The sequence below is a fragment of the Vulpes lagopus genome, chromosome 7 (assembly GCF_018345385.1).
Source record: "Vulpes lagopus strain Blue_001 chromosome 7, ASM1834538v1, whole genome shotgun sequence".
In the NCBI taxonomy this organism is placed as follows: Eukaryota; Metazoa; Chordata; class Mammalia; order Carnivora; family Canidae; genus Vulpes; species Vulpes lagopus.
The window spans coordinates 8923611-8940141 of record NC_054830.1 but is presented as its reverse complement, the minus strand read 5'-3'; the positions used below and the strand labels follow the sequence as shown (position 1 = coordinate 8940141).

The 16531-nt window shown below is 52.1% G+C and overlaps 2 protein-coding genes across 2 annotated transcripts; one reads left to right on the top strand and one right to left on the bottom strand.

The window, feature by feature from the left end:
• Positions 1–307: 307 nt before the first annotated feature.
• CALR (calreticulin) lies at positions 308–4230 on the bottom strand. Its single transcript, XM_041763056.1, has 9 exons — positions 4067–4230; positions 3600–3701; positions 3208–3411; positions 2680–2774; positions 2380–2589; positions 2187–2300; positions 1951–2094; positions 1173–1265; positions 308–1089 (listed from the first exon to the last, which is right to left on the bottom strand). Exons 1-9 carry the CDS (start codon positions 4155–4157, stop codon positions 889–891), a joined length of 1254 nt encoding a protein of 417 aa, XP_041618990.1. The 5' UTR covers positions 4158–4230; the 3' UTR covers positions 308–888.
• A 3317-nt stretch (positions 4231–7547) lies between these two features.
• Positions 7548–16018, top strand: FARSA (phenylalanyl-tRNA synthetase subunit alpha). Its single transcript, XM_041764708.1, has 13 exons — positions 7548–7737; positions 9634–9771; positions 9853–9951; positions 10031–10149; positions 11496–11588; positions 11673–11801; positions 11879–11994; positions 13971–14055; positions 14149–14248; positions 14337–14505; positions 14613–14690; positions 14843–14957; positions 15635–16018. Exons 1-13 carry the CDS (start codon positions 7591–7593, stop codon positions 15771–15773), a joined length of 1527 nt encoding a protein of 508 aa, XP_041620642.1. The 5' UTR covers positions 7548–7590; the 3' UTR covers positions 15774–16018.
• Positions 16019–16531: the final 513 nt, after the last annotated feature.

Below are 16531 nucleotides of genomic sequence, written 5' to 3'. Positions count from 1 at the left end.
AAAACAGATCTCATGAAATGGTGCTATGGTGTGAGTTCATAGCCCTGCCCTACTCCTTACATTTTGGAGCTTAGCCTCATCAAACTGAATGGGGCAAACTAAAAACAAAGCTCAGTTTGGCACAAAGACTCAATGAGTAGTATCTGGAGTCTCTGTAAAGGCGCTTAGAACACACTTTTCTCCCACTGGTTTGAGGTTGTGGTGGTAAACAACAGACCCTGTAGCCTTAGGGGACATTCAACCAACACTAGCCACTGGAAAATGAGCCTTACTCGAGAGTCACCTCCCCCAGAAGGAGACACAGGAGGAAGACACAAAACTTAATTTAATAGAAATTTTGTTTGTAGTTCTTACATTCTCAGTGTGAGCCGAGCTGGAACCCGCTGCCCCACCCAGAAGTGGCCCAGTTCTGGGAGCAGGGAAGAAAGGGAGGTGGTAGGTGGGGATCAGAGCTCAGGCCCTAGGAGCCCTGTTCTTCCTCAGTGCTGGGGATGCCACCCTCTTCTCCTGCCCCACTCTGGGATCCAGGAAGGTGAGTGGATGGAATCTTAGGCCTGGGGCTTCTCTTCCACACTCCCCCTGCCCCCTCAGGTTGGAGGAGAACTAAGGGATCGGAGGAAAGGAGAGGACAGAGGAAGGCAAAGATGTCAATCAAGAAAGATGAGGATCAGGAACAAGGACTAAAGGAGAATCAAAGACAAAACACGTTTTTTTTAAAAAAAAAAAAAAAAAAGAGGGGAGGAAACAAAACCAAAATCCACCCCAAATCAGAACCCGCCTGGAAAAAATGAAAGTTCTCCAGTCTCATAGAGACATTATTTGGCGCAGCCGGCTCTGCGGCGGGAGCGCTCAGGCCTCAGTCCAGCCCTAGAGGCAGCAGTGTAGCCCCTACAGCTCGTCCTTGGCCTGGCCAGCGGCAGCATCATCCTCTTCTTCTTCCTCCTTGTCATCCTCATCCTCCTCATCCTCGTCCTTGTCTTCCTCATCTTCCTTGTCTGCCTCCTCTTCTTCCTTGCGCTTCTTGTCCTCCTCCTCCTCCTTTAGCCTCTGCTCCTCATCCTGCTTGTCCTTCATCTGCTTCTCTGCCGCCTGCACAGAAACCACACAGCTCAGCCGGCCCCCCGCCACCAGACCTGCCCACTCCCAAGCCCAGGACCAGACCCTGGTCCCACCTTCGTGACACCCCAGGTCTCGTTTCCAAACTCCTCTGCATACGCCTCGTCGTTGGTGATGAGGAAGTTGTCAAAGATAGTGCCAGACTTGACCTGGAGGACAGGAGAGTGGATGGAGGGTGGTCAGGGTGGACACTAATGTCCCTGGCCTTGGACAAGCCCCACCCCCCCCCACCATGTTCCCATGACAACTACACAATGCCCTTTGATTTCTACATCTGTAAAATAGGATCTCTCAATATCTTGTTCAAATGTTTTTCTGGTACCTACCTACATGCCAGACACCATTCCAGACACATATTGTTTACTAGTTAATAAAACTGACAAAATTTTAAAACATTTCATTTCAGAGGAACCATTTTTTTTCTAGTAATCACATTTATTATTTACTTGTTTTTTTTTTTTTTTTGCCAGTAAGCTCTACTCCCAATGTGGGGCTTGAACTCATGCCTGTGAGATCAAGTGTTGCATGCTCTACCAACTAAGTCAGACAGATAATCTCATTAGAAAAATAGTGCCAGGGGTATCTAACTAACTTCTAACTGTTGAAGGCAGTTAAAAAGTTTGTTTGCAAAAAGGAACTTAGAAAGGTATCTGGCACATAAACTGAACCTCAAATTGGGTGCCGTGAGAACTCCATAAAGACAGACCAGAATATTATTCAAGAAAAGCACCAAGTTTTGGCTCAGAGCTGCCTGGGGTTGAACATTTATCATCCCTTTCCTCCTGAGTGACTCTCAACATTTGAAGTGCTCCATGAATCCCTTCTGTGTCTCACCTGCCAGAGATCTAAGCCCAGAACAGCAAAGTTTTCATAGGCATAGATGTTGCTATCAGGAGAGTACTCAGGGTTGTCGATCTCTGGGTGGATCCAAGTGCCCTTGTAATCTGGGTTGTCAATCTGCCGGGGCTTCCACTCGCCCTGCAGAAGGGAAAGGGAACCAGTGGTTGAGTGGAGGACAGGACAGTGTGCTCCCCACTGTGCGCTCCCACCCTGCTGAGCTCCAAGCTCACCTTGTACTCAGGGTTCTGAATTACAGGTGGTTCCCACTCTCCATCCATCTCTTCATCCCAGTCCTCTGGCTTTTTAGCATCAGGGTCAGGGATGTGCTCAGGTTTGTCCCAGTCCTGAGGGAACACAAAAAGGTCAGTCAACCCAGCCGTCCTCTACACCCTCCACATGGGGAGCTTCTGCCCAAGCACCAACCTCAGGCTTGGAGTCTGTGGGGTCATCAATCTTGGCCCGCTCGTCCCAGTCTTCAGGCTTCGAAGCATCGGGATCCTTTATCTTCTTGGGAGGCAGGAAGTCCCAATCATCCTCCAAGGAGCCTGACTCCACCTGGCTGTTGTCAATCTTCACCTCATAGGTGTTATCCGGCCGCACAATCAGCGTATACAGGTGTGTGAATTCATCATCCTGAAGAGGGTGGGAGATGAGTGGCCCCGCCCATCAGGCTTGGCCTCTGAGGCTTCCCTATCAGCCACTTGTCACCACCCCCAGTCACACCTTGCAACGAATGTCCTTGTTGATCAGGACGTTCTTGCCCTTGTAGTTGAAGATGACATGAACCTTCTTGGTGCCGGGGCCACAGATATCCGGGCCTAGGTAAAAACTGGGTTTAGTTAGAACAAGAAACTGCCCACCACTGTAAAGCTCCCAACCTTTACAAAAGAAGGCTTGGATCTTAAATGCAGATCTGTAAAGGGTTACAAGCCAGGAATCATACCCTGACTGGTTCTAAGGAGCTGAAAATGGAGCCTTTTAAAAAGGAAAAACAGAAAGAACAAAAAATCACCTCTGGAATTTAATGCCCTCACTGGAACTATCAGGAAATAGCTACAGAAAATCCCGTGAACTACAAGTTTCAGACCAACAGTAACAATGCAATGTTCTCAGTTTTCCTTGCAAAGACAAGCCTTAACTACACAAGTATCTTCCCATGTTCTCAACACTACCTGTGGTGGCCCTTAAGGAACCCAGATTTAGGTCTCCTTCCAACTAATCAAAGGTCAGCGCCAGGGCGGGGTCCCTCACCAAACATGATGTTGTACTCAGAGTCTCCGTGCATGTCCGTCTGGTCCAAACCATCTGGAAATAGCTTCACGTAGCCGCCCCCACAGTCGATGTTTTGCTCATGTTTTACGGTGAACTGCACCACCAGTGTCTGGCCTTTGTTGCTGAAGGGCTCAAATCTGGCCGACAAAGCGTAAAAGCGGGCATCCTGGCTTGTCTGCAGCCCTAGCAGGAGACCATAGTGAGGTCATGGCTCAGCCCCAAGCTCCAGGGACCCTAAGCATTGGAGTCAAAGAAGACTGCCCCCTTCCTCCCCATGCCCTGCTCATGGGGATATCCACACTGTGTGGCATGCACGGCTTCCTCCAGGAAGTCCTCCTGAATCCCAACATCCACCCGTCGCAGGCTCTTACCTTTATCCTTCTCCTGGTCACCGTAGAACTTGCCGGAACTGAGAACAAATTTACCAAAATCTGACTTGTGTTTGGATTCGATCCAGCGGTCGGTCCACCCGTCTAGGGGATCAAAGGGGCAGGTCAGTGCGGCCGTACTGACCTCTCCCCACAGAATAGCTATCTGCCAATGGCCTCAAGTTGCTGAAGACTGGAAAGGAGCTATCCCATGACTGACCCCACCCCAACCTCTAGTTTGACATCTTCGATGGCTTAAGGGCTCCTCCGGCGAACCCTAACTCCCGCCGCGGGAGTCCGCTGTACCCTCGACGCTCCCCAGGGACATGGAAGGAAGGATCGCCTGCGGCTCTGGTCCCTGGAGGCCACCGTATTGGTCCTCTAAGCAGTAATTACAGGGGACAACGCAGATCTAGGCTGAGAGGCCGCCCTCGTCGTCGGGGCGGCCTCGAGACCGGACCAGGCCTTACCTCCGTCCAGAAACTGCTCCTTGAAGTAGATGGCGGGTTCGGCAGCGGCCAGGCCGACGAGGCCGAGCAGCAGCGGTACGGGTAGCAGCATGGCGGGGCGAGGGGGCGGCGGCGCGCGGGCCCTTTAAACCTCTCCTCCGGCGGCGGCTCTGCAGTAGGGACGGACGCTACCGCCGGCCGCGCGTTTTTATACCCTACCGCCCCTCAAACCAACCTGGCCCGGCCTCTTGTCCCGCCCTCCGCACCTTATCATTGGTCTGTGGCCACGACCCTGACTTTCCATTGGACCGTTGTCGTCTGAGCATGTTAGGCTGTGCCTCGGAACGCAGGGTTCCCAGATGGCCGATTTCTATTGGCTACACAGCTGGCCAATGAAGGTCGACCACGCGTTGTGGGGGCCGCCCACCGGCGTGGTGGGGGCCTCGAGCCCCTCTGCCCAGGTCATGTGACCAGACCTCGACCCAACCCCGCCCTTGCCCGCGCGCTTAGCTCCTGGTCTGGGCGTTTAAAGAACGCGCGCCAGTGCCGGTGTCACCTCGCAGGACCTGGACCCCGCTCCAGCTCGCCCTCTTTCATCCCCTCTGCGGGGAGGTGTGGGCAAGGTTTTCCTAACCACTTTCTACTCTGCAGCTGGGGAGCCCCTGTTCCCACACGCTCGCTCTCGATCTCGCCCTCTTCCGCCCCAGGCCAGGATGGGACAGAGGGCACCAGAATTCAGGGGCTGGGGCTCTGGATCTTCATTTCACTCCAGAGCCACAGCCTTGCAGGCTAGAGAGTTCAGTGCCAGCTCTCTCCTCTCTGGCCCCTAGTGGTCCCTAGTGCCCTGACAGCCTGTCAGACTGCTGTTGAGTGACTGAGACGAGTCACTTAGCCTCTGAAATCACAGGAGCCCCGAAGAGGCTAGGAGCACCCTTGGCTAGGTGCCGTTCTACAGAGCCGCTTTCAAAACTGTTAGGGTTGTCCTGGGACAGAAGAAAGGAAACCTAGAAGACAAAGATGTGACTATAGGCTGTGGCTCCTAGAGTTTGGTAGCGTTGTTTGTCTGATTGCAGCCTCTCCTTTAAACCTTCCCTCAGCCGGTAAAGGGGTCGCTGCCTGTGGTCTCCCACAAACGGCCTGACTTTTGCAATTAAACGGCTAAAGAGGAGAGGAGGGGGGTTCCGTTGAAGAAGAAAAAAATGAGACAGATGGTAGGGAAGATAAGGTCCGAGGGAGATGGGCAGGACCCCTGAGTTTAGAGGCTCAGAAGCCAGGGGCACGTGACTGACACCATGTCCCTCCTCCCAAGCTGCAGGAAGCAGGAAGGCACTCTGGGGGTTTCCCAAACTCTAAGCAAACAGGCCCTGGACCTGGGAACTTGGAAGTGGACTGGGGAAGGGGGTGGAATCCTGGCAAAAAAGCAGGGAAGGCATGCTTCCCTGATAGTGGTGGGGACTCAGAAAAGAGAAGAATGTGGAGTCTTGGAGAAGTTGGGGTTCTGCCCCAGGCAGTATCCAGTATCACTCAACTTGCATGAGGAGCCAATCTGGGGTGACCACTCCAAGCCCGCCACTGACCCTCTCACCTTCCCTCCCTTCCACCATATGTCACGCATGCATGAGCTTGGTGCTTCCTGCTTGAGGGTAGACCCCGTGACTACCTTATTCACTTCATCCCCCAGGTCTCTTGAAGCACTTGGCACACAACAGGCTTAAAACCTGCTGTGTGAGAGAAAGAAGGAAATTGGAGCAATTAAACAAAAAATGAGGAAAGTGCTTCAAAGCTAAGAAGGGACTTTGAGGGACACATCCTGAATTTTTGTTAGGACCTCACTATGGGGTCAGGATTGGGTGATGTTAGTAACCCCATTTTCCAGCCTCACATAATAATTATGATGGTTAAATGAGTAAAGATGTTCTGCTTACAATAGTGCTTGTCACATGGTCCATACTCAATTTAGTATTAGCAAGTACACATACATGTGTGGGCAGTATTTCACTTAAATCTCACAATAACCTGAATTTATATCATCTCTAACCAGGCAAGGAAACAGGCACAGAAAGATTAAGTGACTTGGCTGAGTAGCATAAATGGGATTAGAATCTACTTGCACTGTTTCCTCTAATCTCCACTGGCCACCTGTGACTATTGACCAAAGGTAGCTGGTCTCAATTGAGATGTGCCATAAGTGTAAAACACAACAGATTTTGAGACTTACTATGAAAAAAGAACAAAGTATTCCATTAGCAATTTTATAATAAGTATTGAAATAGGGATGCCAGCAGTTGAGCATCCGCCTTCGGCTCAGGGTGTGATCCTAGAGTTCCAGGATGGGGTCCCACGTTGGGCTTCCTGCATGGAGCCTCTGCGTATGTCTCTCCCTCTGCATATCTCTGCCTCTCTCTCTGTGTCTCTCATGAATAAATAAAATCTTTAAAAAAAAGTACTGAAATGATAATATGGACATACTAGGTTTGGCAATTTTTTTTTAAGATTTTATTTATTCATGATAGACATAGAGAGACACAGGCAGAGACACAGGCAGAGGGAGACGCAGGCTCCATGTGGGGAGCCCAGTGCGGAACTCGATCCTGGGACTCCAGGACCATGCCTTGGGCCAAAGGCAGGCACTAAACCGCTGAGCCACCCAGGGATCCCCAAATTCTTCTAATTAATTTCATCCATTTTGTTTTTCACATTACCACTAGAACACTTGAAATTAGATTTGTGTCTTCCATTATATTTCTATAGGCCAGAACTGATTAGGGCATCCATTACTACCCTGACATTGACCTTCTCAGAAAAACATGCAGGGATTGGGGTGGGATTTAGGGTGTTTGTAGTTTCTAACACCATCTCTACCCACTGTGAGGAAGTCATATCACCCTCTAAGTCTCCATTTTCACATCTGTGAAAGAGGGATTATATTAATATCTACATCAAAGTTTGGGAAAATGAAATAACACACCTGAAGTACCTGGGTGGAGAACGCGAGATGTCCCTACAGGTTAGCTGCTATCTTGCCTATAACTATTATTAAATGGAGTCTCTCTCCCCTTTATAAATAGGGATGGTCCCTACCTAGCCTCCCTTTAAAAAATTAAAAGTCGTTTTTTTTTTTTTTAATTAAAAGTCGTCTTGATCTCAGCGGAATGATTATCTCTGGAGCCCACCACCTATAGCCCTCCCGCAGGCCGAGAGCAAATCCCAGGGCAGAGGGCTCTGAGGCTCAGAGAGAGAAGTCCAAGGTCACACCACCTGCTGGAAGTGGGGTTGTATGAAACCTAAAACAACACTGTGATTCTGTCCTTGAGGTCTTCAATTAGGGTTCTCTGGTCAACCAGACACCACTAGTTTAGCTGGGGCGCAGGCGGGCGCTGAGCTTCTCCTACCCTCTAAGTTTCAGTCGCCACACTGAATATGGCGGCGTCCTGAACCTGGCCACAGGTCGGCCACGCTCAAGATGGCGACGCACTCCCAGCGCCGGTTCCGGTTCCGGTTGTTCAGGCCCCAGGCGGGATAAGCCGCACACGCTCGGAGGAGCCATGGCGGATGGGCCGGTGGCAGAGGTGCTGCTTCGGCAGCTGGAGGCGGCGGATGGGGGCTTGGACAGCGCAGAACTGGCGGCTGAGCTGGGCGTGGACCACCAGGCGGTGGTGGGCGCCGTGAAGAGCCTGCAAGCGCTGGGCGAGGTGAGTCGGGCCCCGTGATGCTGGGCCTCCTCGCTCTTGCGCTTGCCGTCCCCTTGCCCAGAAGACCCTGCCTGCTGAAGAATCCTTCTGTAGTCCAGCCTAGGGTGGGCAGGCAGGGAGTCTAGAACAAGTAAGAGCCCAGGAGCACTGACGTTCTGCACTCAGTAGATGTCCATTGAGATATAATAGGCATGGGGGAAGGCACGATGGTGGACAAGAAGACGGTGGTCACCGCCCTCACAGAGGTTACGGTCTAACGAGGGAGATACTCAGGTGACCCTTAGAGTGATGAAGGAAATACAGGGAATCCAGAGGTGACAGCTGGCCCAGGCATGGGAATCAAGGAGAACGTCCTGGAGGAGGTGACAGCTGAGTCGGGCCTCTGCATTGAGGAAGAAAGCTTCAGGGATCAATGGCAGAAAGGCGAAACAGGTGTTGAAAGGCATTAGTAGAGGCAAAATTTGCAAGGCCTCGTAGGTCTCGATCTCATGGAAAGTCATGGCAGGAGCTGGAGCCAGTCAGATATGTGTCCTGTCTGTGTCTCTTTGGCGAAGGATTGACAGGGACAGGACTGGTGGTGAGGCAGGCACATGCCCAAGGTAGAGGGCATGGTGTCTGGTTGTAGGGAGGCAGGTGGAATGGAGAAGATTCAAGAGAGGGAATGAAAGGAGATTCATGGCAAGTCAGGGGGAGCAAGAATGAAGCCAAGCCTTTTTGACTTAGACGAGTGAAAGGTGATGGAGCCATAGAAGAATGATTATCAGAGGCCTGTGGGCGACCCAGGAGGCTGGATTCTTGAGGCTACGAATCAGAAAACCTAACTGGGCTGCATATTCATCAGCTCATGTTCTGTGCCCCACTTTGGTCTCAGCTTTATGTAGCATCTAGTCTTTGTCATTATCCCACGATGGTAGCACTGATATCTCCATTTTGCAGACAGGACATCTTCTGAGCACTGGTCAGTAACTGGATCAGTGTCACTGGAAGGAGCAGGCAAACGATTTTAAATTAAGCTTTCAGGCTGCAGAGCCTGACGTCATCAATACAGGGAGGGGATCCTATGTGGCATGATAGCACCTGGATTCCTGTGAAATTGACTTGGGTTGGTCACAGTAGGTTTAACAGTGGCTGTTTATTGTGGTTCAGTCTAATGACAGTGATAGTAATAACGACAATGATGGTCCAGAGGTGACAGCTGGCCCAGGCATGGGAATCAAGTAGTTGGTAGAATGCACACAGTATTTGGCAGGTACTGCTAAACATCCTACGTCTTTTCCATATGTTAATTTAATAACTACTCATGAACGGTTCCTGGGGGTAGAGCCCATCACACCTTTCTCTCTGGGATAAGAAAACTTGCTCAAGGAAGTTAAGCAACTTTCCCCAGGTCATACAGGGAGTGAAGAGCAGAGCTGGGAATTAGAATGAATAGGGAGCTAAGCCCTGTGGGCCCCACCCAGCCTTGCTCCTCTGTGCATGGCCTAAACCCATCCTCATCATGGAGCTTTGTGTTCCTGTGTGTAATGTGGACCCAGGGGCCCTTTTCTGACACTCTGGGCACTAAGATGCGAACACATTAAAGGTGGAGATGAATCAGTTCACCTGGGACCTCAAAAATCTTTCTCAGATTCAAAAGCAATAGGAAGAACTTATTTTCTGTTAGGAACCATTCTTAGTACCTTACCTCACCCTGGGAGATGTGAGCCATCTGTGTTGTTATCCTGGTGTCACATAAGGGAAACTGAGATTCAGCAAGGGGTGCTCACTCAGCTGGGAAGTGGTGCAGCTCAGATGTGAAGCTGGCTTCAGGTACCGTGCAACCGGAGTGCTGTAGAGAGGGCGTTCCTGGCTCTGAACCCTGTCTCTGCGGGTCTTCCCTTCCCCATTTCCCTGCAGATCATTGAGGCTGAGCTGCGTTCCACCAAGCGCTGGGAGCTTACCGCCGAAGGCGAGGAGATAGCCCGGGAGGGCAGCCATGAGGCGCGGGTGTTTCACAGCATCCCCCGGGAGGGCCTGGCCCAGAGCGAGCTCATGGTAAGGTCCTAAGGGCAAGGCATGGGAAGTGACGGTTGAGGTGGCCCTCATGCTCTGCTCACTGTGGTCTTGCTCCCCCAGCGACTTCCCAGCGGCAAGGTGGGCTTCAGCAAGGCCATGTCCAACAAGTGGATCCGCGTGGACAAGAGTGCAGCTGATGGGCCCCGGGTGTTCCGAGTGGTGAGTCCCTGCCTGCAGGGGGCAGGCAAGCAGGTGGGCCCCTGGCCCTCACAGCCTATCACACCCTTCATCACGGCAGGTGGACAGTGTGGAGGACGAGGTGCAACGGCGGCTCCAGCTGGTCCAAGGTGGGCAGGCTGAGAAGCTGGGTGAGAAGGAAAGGAGTGAGCTCAGGAAGAGGAAGCTGCTAACTGAAGTGTGAGTGGATGCCCTCCCCCCATTCCATCCCACATCACCCAAGTGGTCCTAGGGCGTGGCGGACGGAGTCATCCTGCCCACACTGGGCCACAATGCTATCAGTGTTCCCCCAGCACTGCTTTACCATGTACTCATGCCAGGCTCGTGCCACCTCAGGGCCTTTGCTCATGCCATGACTTCTGCCGAGAACTGTCTTCCCTTAAGCCAGGCTTGGGCATCAAACCTCTGCCTGTGTGTCCATTTATTTATTTATTTATTTTTACAATTTTATTTATTTGAGAGGGAGAGCAAGTGCGCATGAGAGACAGCATAAGCTGAGGGAGAGGCAGACAGAGAGGGAAAGGCTGACTCCCCATTGAGCAGGGAGCCCAAAGTGGGGCTCGATCTCACGACCCTGGGATCATGACCTGAGTGGAAGGCGGATGCTTCACTGACTAAGCCACCCAGACATCCCTGTGTGTCACCTTAAAGAGGCCATCCTCGCACCCCTTTCTCCCTTTGAGTTCCATAAAAGCTGCTCACTTATTTTTTTAAGATTTATTTATTTCAGAGAGAGCAGGCGAGCAAACTTGAGTAGGGGAAGGGCAGAGGGAGAAGCACACTCCCCGCTGAGCAGAGAGCCTGACATAGGGCTCGATACCAGAGCACTGGGATCATGACCCAAGCCGAAGGCAGACATTCAACCAACTGAGCCACCCAGGCGCCCCAAAATCTCCTTACTTATCCTCTGCATATCGGATGCCGTTTTTGTTTCCTTTATGGCTCTGATGTCAGTGTCTGAAATTGATTGTATGTTGGGACCTGGACAGGCCAGGGGCTTTGCTCTCACAGGGCTGATATACCCTTTGACTGATAACTTAGTGGCATAACAGTTTTGAGGATACAGACTGGAGGAAGGCTGCCCAGTCCAGGTCATGGCTTTGGTCCTTATTAGTTTTGTGACCTTGACCAAGTCACCTGATCTTTCTGGGCCTCAGTTTCCTTATCTGTAAAACGACCTCTTTTTCATAAGACAGTGGGATGATTTCAGTGGAATAGAACCCAGCACGGAATAAACCCTCAAGAGTTTACCTGTTATTCTTAGTATGTATGTATGTATGTATGTATATTTAGTACTTTGAACAGACCCTGGCACATAGTAGATTCTCATTAGGTACTTGTTGAATGAGTAAGTGAGCGACAGAAGGATGTAGGTGTGGGCTAAATAAGAGGATTTCAGGTGATGATGAATGTCAGGAAGAAAATAAAGCAGAGGGACTTGGTGGCTGGTATTGGGGTCGGCATCAGATATATCGCAGGAAACTTCTTGAAGGAAGTGACAGTGCCCTTCTCCTCTCTGACCACAGGACTTTGAAGACCTACTGGGTGAGCAAAGGCAGTACTTTTAGCACCAACATCTCCAAGCAGGAGACAGAGCTGAGCCCAGAGATGATCTCCAGGTAGGGGGTGGCCTCAGGAACTGGGTCAGGTCAGGGAGGGAGGGGAGCCTTCACCGGGCCCATGCACCCTGCATCCCCCAACAGCGGCTCCTGGCGGGACCGGCCCTTCAAGCCATACAACTTCTTGGCCCGTGGCGTCCTCCCAGACAGCGGCCACCTGCATCCTCTGCTCAAGGTCCGCACACAGTTCCGGCAGATCTTTCTGGAGATGGGGTGAGCACAGGGCCAGGGGGTGGGGCCGACCCAGCCACTGGGCACAGGCAGGACAGTCAGGCTGCATCTCCCTCCAGGTTCACAGAGATGCCGACTGACAACTTCATTGAGAGTTCCTTCTGGAACTTTGATGCACTTTTCCAGCCCCAGCAGCACCCGGCCCGTGATCAACACGACACCTTCTTCCTCCGAGGTGGGTGGAACTGGCCGCGCCACCAGAGGTGCCAGGCCTGGGCAGAACTTTTTGGAGAGGCTTATTCATTTTACAGAATAAATTCTATCCTTGGTGTGGCTGACTGGGCTGGTGTGAGCAGGTCCTCTTGACCTCTGTCACCTCCTCCCACATCCTGCCTGCCCACTTCATGGCCCTTGCCTGAGCTTCCAGGCAGTTCTCTGCTGAGAACCGCCTTCTCCCAGATCTTCAAGGCTGGCTCCAGCATCAAACCTTGGCTGACGGGGGTCACCTCACAGAGGCCACTTTGACATGCCCTTGTCAGGGCAGCCCGGGTGGCTCAGCGGTTTAGCTCCGCCTTCAGCCCAGGGTGTGATCCTGGAGACCCCAGATCGAGTCCCACATCAGGCTCCCTGCATGGAGCCTGCTTCTCCCTCTGCCTGTGTCTCTGCCTCTCTCTCTCTCTCTCTCTCTCTCTCTCTCTCTCTGTGTTTCTCATGAATAAATAAATTTAAAAATCTTTAAAAAAAAGAAGATGACATACCCTTGTCACCTTGAGTTCTAAAAGTCCCTCATCCCTAGTCTTGAAGCTTGTTTCCCAATTTTTTTCTTTCTTAATTTCACAATGTTTAGTTCTGTCTGAAACTGAATGATTTTCCACAGTCGTTTTCTCCCCACCCCCAACTGCATCCAGTCCCCCAATTCTCCACTGCAGGAAGGCAGGGGAGGCCAGTGGGTGCCTGTTACCTGGCTAGGAGCAACAATGGCATTGCTGTCGTCATTGTCACAGCGCCCAAAACTTAATAAGTACTCACTGTATACTCTGTTCTTTTTTTTGTTTCTTTTAAGATTTTATTTATTCATGAGAGACAGAGAGAGAGGGGCAGAGACATAGGCAGAGGGAGAAGCAGGCTCCCCAAAGGGAACCCAATGCGGGACTCGATCCCAGGACTCCAGGATCATGCTCTGGGCCATAGGCAGACACTCAACCACTGAGCCACCCAGGTGCCTCCCATACACTCTAATCTCTGTTCTAATTCTGCAAACTGTAGGAAGTAGTACTGTTAGCTCTCTTTTACAGTGGATGAAACTGGGGCTCAGAGTCACACAGCTTATACATAGTAGAGCTGGGATTTGATGTCAAGCTTTTCAGGTGCACGAAAATTATGTTTCTGGAAGGGGAGCCTAAGAACTTGCCCATTCTCAGGGATGCCTGGGTGGCTCAGCAGTTGAGCGTATGCCTTCAGCCCAGGGCACGATTCTGGAATCCTGGGATCAAGTCCCATATCGGGCTCCCTGTAGGGAGCCTGCTTCTCCCTCTGCCTATGTCTCTGCCTCTCTTTCTGTGTCTCTCATGAATAAATAAATAAAATCTTAAAAAAATTTGCACGTTCTCACAACAAATGGTTGCTAATGCCCTCCTGTGGGCCAAGGTCTTTGTTAAACATCTAGGTTACAGCCATGAATGAAACATGAAGTCTTTGCCCTGGTGAGACCTGTGTCCTGGTAGATAGATGTATATTAAATCCTGAGTGCTAGACAAATGCAGTAATGCAAGGTGGCAGTAGACACAGTAGAAATTGGTGTGAAGGGGGAAGGGCCTGTGGATTTAAAACCAAGCCTTTGTTTAAAGGCCAAAGGAGGTGAGGGAGAAAACCTTATCTGAGAATGAAAGTTCCAGGAGAGAATGGCCAGTGCAAAGGCCCTGAAGCTGGAATGTGCCTGGTATTGCTCACAGATCAGGTGGGAGGCCCTGTGACTGGAGGGAGTGATTAGTTAGGAATGAGAGGCGACAGGACAGTGTAGCCAAAGGGAGGGCTTTGTTCCCACCCCTGGGAGATGGATGGAGGGTTGTGATGGACTTGGGTGTTCCTAGGCACCCTCTGGCTGCTGTGGGTGTTAAGAGTGGGAGCGACACATGTAGCTGTTTGTCCTCTGTACAGTGGCTGTTTGAGAAATGCTCCTTGACTGACACGATTATACTCTGTCCTGCCCAGATCCAGCGGAGGCCCTGCAGCTCCCAATGGACTACGTCCATCGGGTCAAGCGGACTCACTCTCAGGGTGGCTACGGCTCACAGGGGTGAGGCAGGACCAGGACTTTTTGGGGTATCAGGGGAAAGAAGTTTGGGGGTCTGAAGGCGACAACGCGGACTTCCCATGTGTCCTTCTAAAGGTACAAATACAACTGGAAGCTGGAAGAGGCCCGGAAAAACATACTGCGCACGCACACCACGTCTGCCAGTGCTCGTGCTCTCTACCGCTTGGCCCAGAAGGTGCAGCTCAGCCTGGGCGGTGGGGGAGGCAGGGGGCTGTCCCAACGACCTTCTGACCTCCCAGGCCTGGCCTACCTGTCACCCCCAGAAGCCCTTCACACCAGCCAAGTACTTCTCCATTGATCGTGTGTTCCGAAATGAGACCCTAGATGCCACACACCTGGCTGAGTTCCACCAGATTGAGGGCGTTGTGGCCGACCATGGCCTCACCCTGGGCCACCTCATGGGCATCCTGCGGGAGTTCTTCACCAAGCTGGGTAGGCAGGCAGGCTGCGGAGGACGGTCTAGTGGAGCCATGGCAGGAGGCCCTGCTGCCAGGCTTATCCTCCACTCCTCTGCTTGCCCCCCTGCCTCCCCTGCCCAGGTATCACCCAGCTGCGCTTCAAGCCGGCCTACAACCCCTACACGGAGCCCAGCATGGAGGTGTTCAGCTACCACCAAGGTCAGGGCGGAACCTGGTAATGGGGTGGGGAGGGATGTGTCAGCCTCCCCACAGCTAAGCCTGGGTCCCTGTCACTGCCAGGCCCACCCCCCAGATCACTGCCAGACCCAGCATCATCCACACATCTGCCCTACCTTCTACCACCCCTATAGGTCTGAAGAAGTGGGTAGAAGTCGGGAATTCTGGGCTCTTCCGCCCCGAGATGCTGTTGCCCATGGGGCTCCCTGAAAATGTGTCAGTCATTGCTTGGGGCCTCTCCCTGGAGCGGTGAGTGCCCAAACCACTTAGAGTGTCTGGCTGCCACTCAGGTGACTTGCTGGGCACGGGGGCCTACAGACCTTCACACTATTCCATCTGTTCTTCATTTGAAAAGCCTTTAGTGAGCGTCTGCTATGTGTCATGCTAGGAGTATGACAGCACACATCTGTGCCTCTGCAAAGCTAAGGTTATAGCGCAGTGAGAAAGATGGTAATTAGCAAGATAAATAAGTAAATTGGACAAGTAAAATTTAGAGTGTGTCTGAAGCCAGTAGGTGCTATAGAAACACAGCAGGGAGGGCTGAGACAGGATTGTCAGGGAAAGCTTCCAGGAGGATGTAGCATCTGAGCAAAGACTGGAGGTAGATGAAGGGGTAAGCTGGGGGCCTATCTGGGGAAGGGTGTTCCAGGCAGCAGGAATAGCCAGTGCAAAGGCCCTGAGGCAGGAATGTGTGTGCTGTATTTGGAGAACATTGAGGGGGCCAGCGTGGCTGGAGAGAGTGAATAAGTAGAATGGGAGGAGATGAGGGTGGGGAAGTGACAGGATAGATCATTCGGGGCCTTCTGAGCCCTGAGAATAACTTGGGCTTTTAAGGAGGTGGGGACCATCAGAGATGGCTTGGTTGATCAGAGGAGAGTGTGACCTGACATAGCATCAAAACTGTTTTCTTCCCTCCCCACTGCAAGCCCGACAATGATCAAATATGGCATCAACAATATCCGGGAGCTTGTGGGCCACAAGGTGAACCTCCAGATGGTGTACGACAGTCCCCTGTGCCGCCTGGATGCTGAACCGGGGCCCCCACGGACACAGGGCGCCGCATGACATGGGCCACTCTGGATACCTGCCTTCCCTGGGCCCCAGCTGTCCAGCTCCCTTGCATCCCTGCCAGTGACCCCCTTGTATTTATAAGGCCTCTATGAGGCCATCCCCCCACCCCCGTTCCTGGTATCTCCTCTTCCTCACCTGCCCCAAGGTCCCAGGGGCAAGGGAGCAGGTAGCAGGTTTGATCTATGAAGGTGGGAGCCCTGCAGGCCAGCTGCTGGCTAATAAAGTGGCATTTGTCCTCATATGGTGCCTTTCCTTAGGGGTGGAGGAGTGCTAGAGCCCTGGGTGTGAGGAATGGTGGGTTGGGGGACTTGGATCCTCGGGAGCACCTGGCTTGCCTGAGCCAGATCCACCTGGCTCCATTAAGCATTTACCCATCACCTGGTGGTGCCAGGCTCTCTAGGTGAATAGAACAGAAGTCCCCCACCCCTGTAGAAGGGGCATATAGGAGGGGAAGGCCAAGACAAGTGCCATGATTCACCCTGGGAGCCAGGCATGGTGGGGTGACTGGGGGGCAGCTTTAGATAGGTGTTTGTACTTTTAAAGCGTTTCTTTAAAGCTGCCCCTTCCCCCCCTTTTTTTAAGCAGTTTCTGGTTCACAGCAAAATTGAGTGGAAAGTAGAGGACTTTTTCATCTACCATCTGCCCCCACACACGCACAGCCTCCTCACTACCAATAGCCCCACCAAAGGGGTGCATTTCTTACAATGTATGAAGTAGATAGACACATCCTGATCACCCACGATTCATGGTTT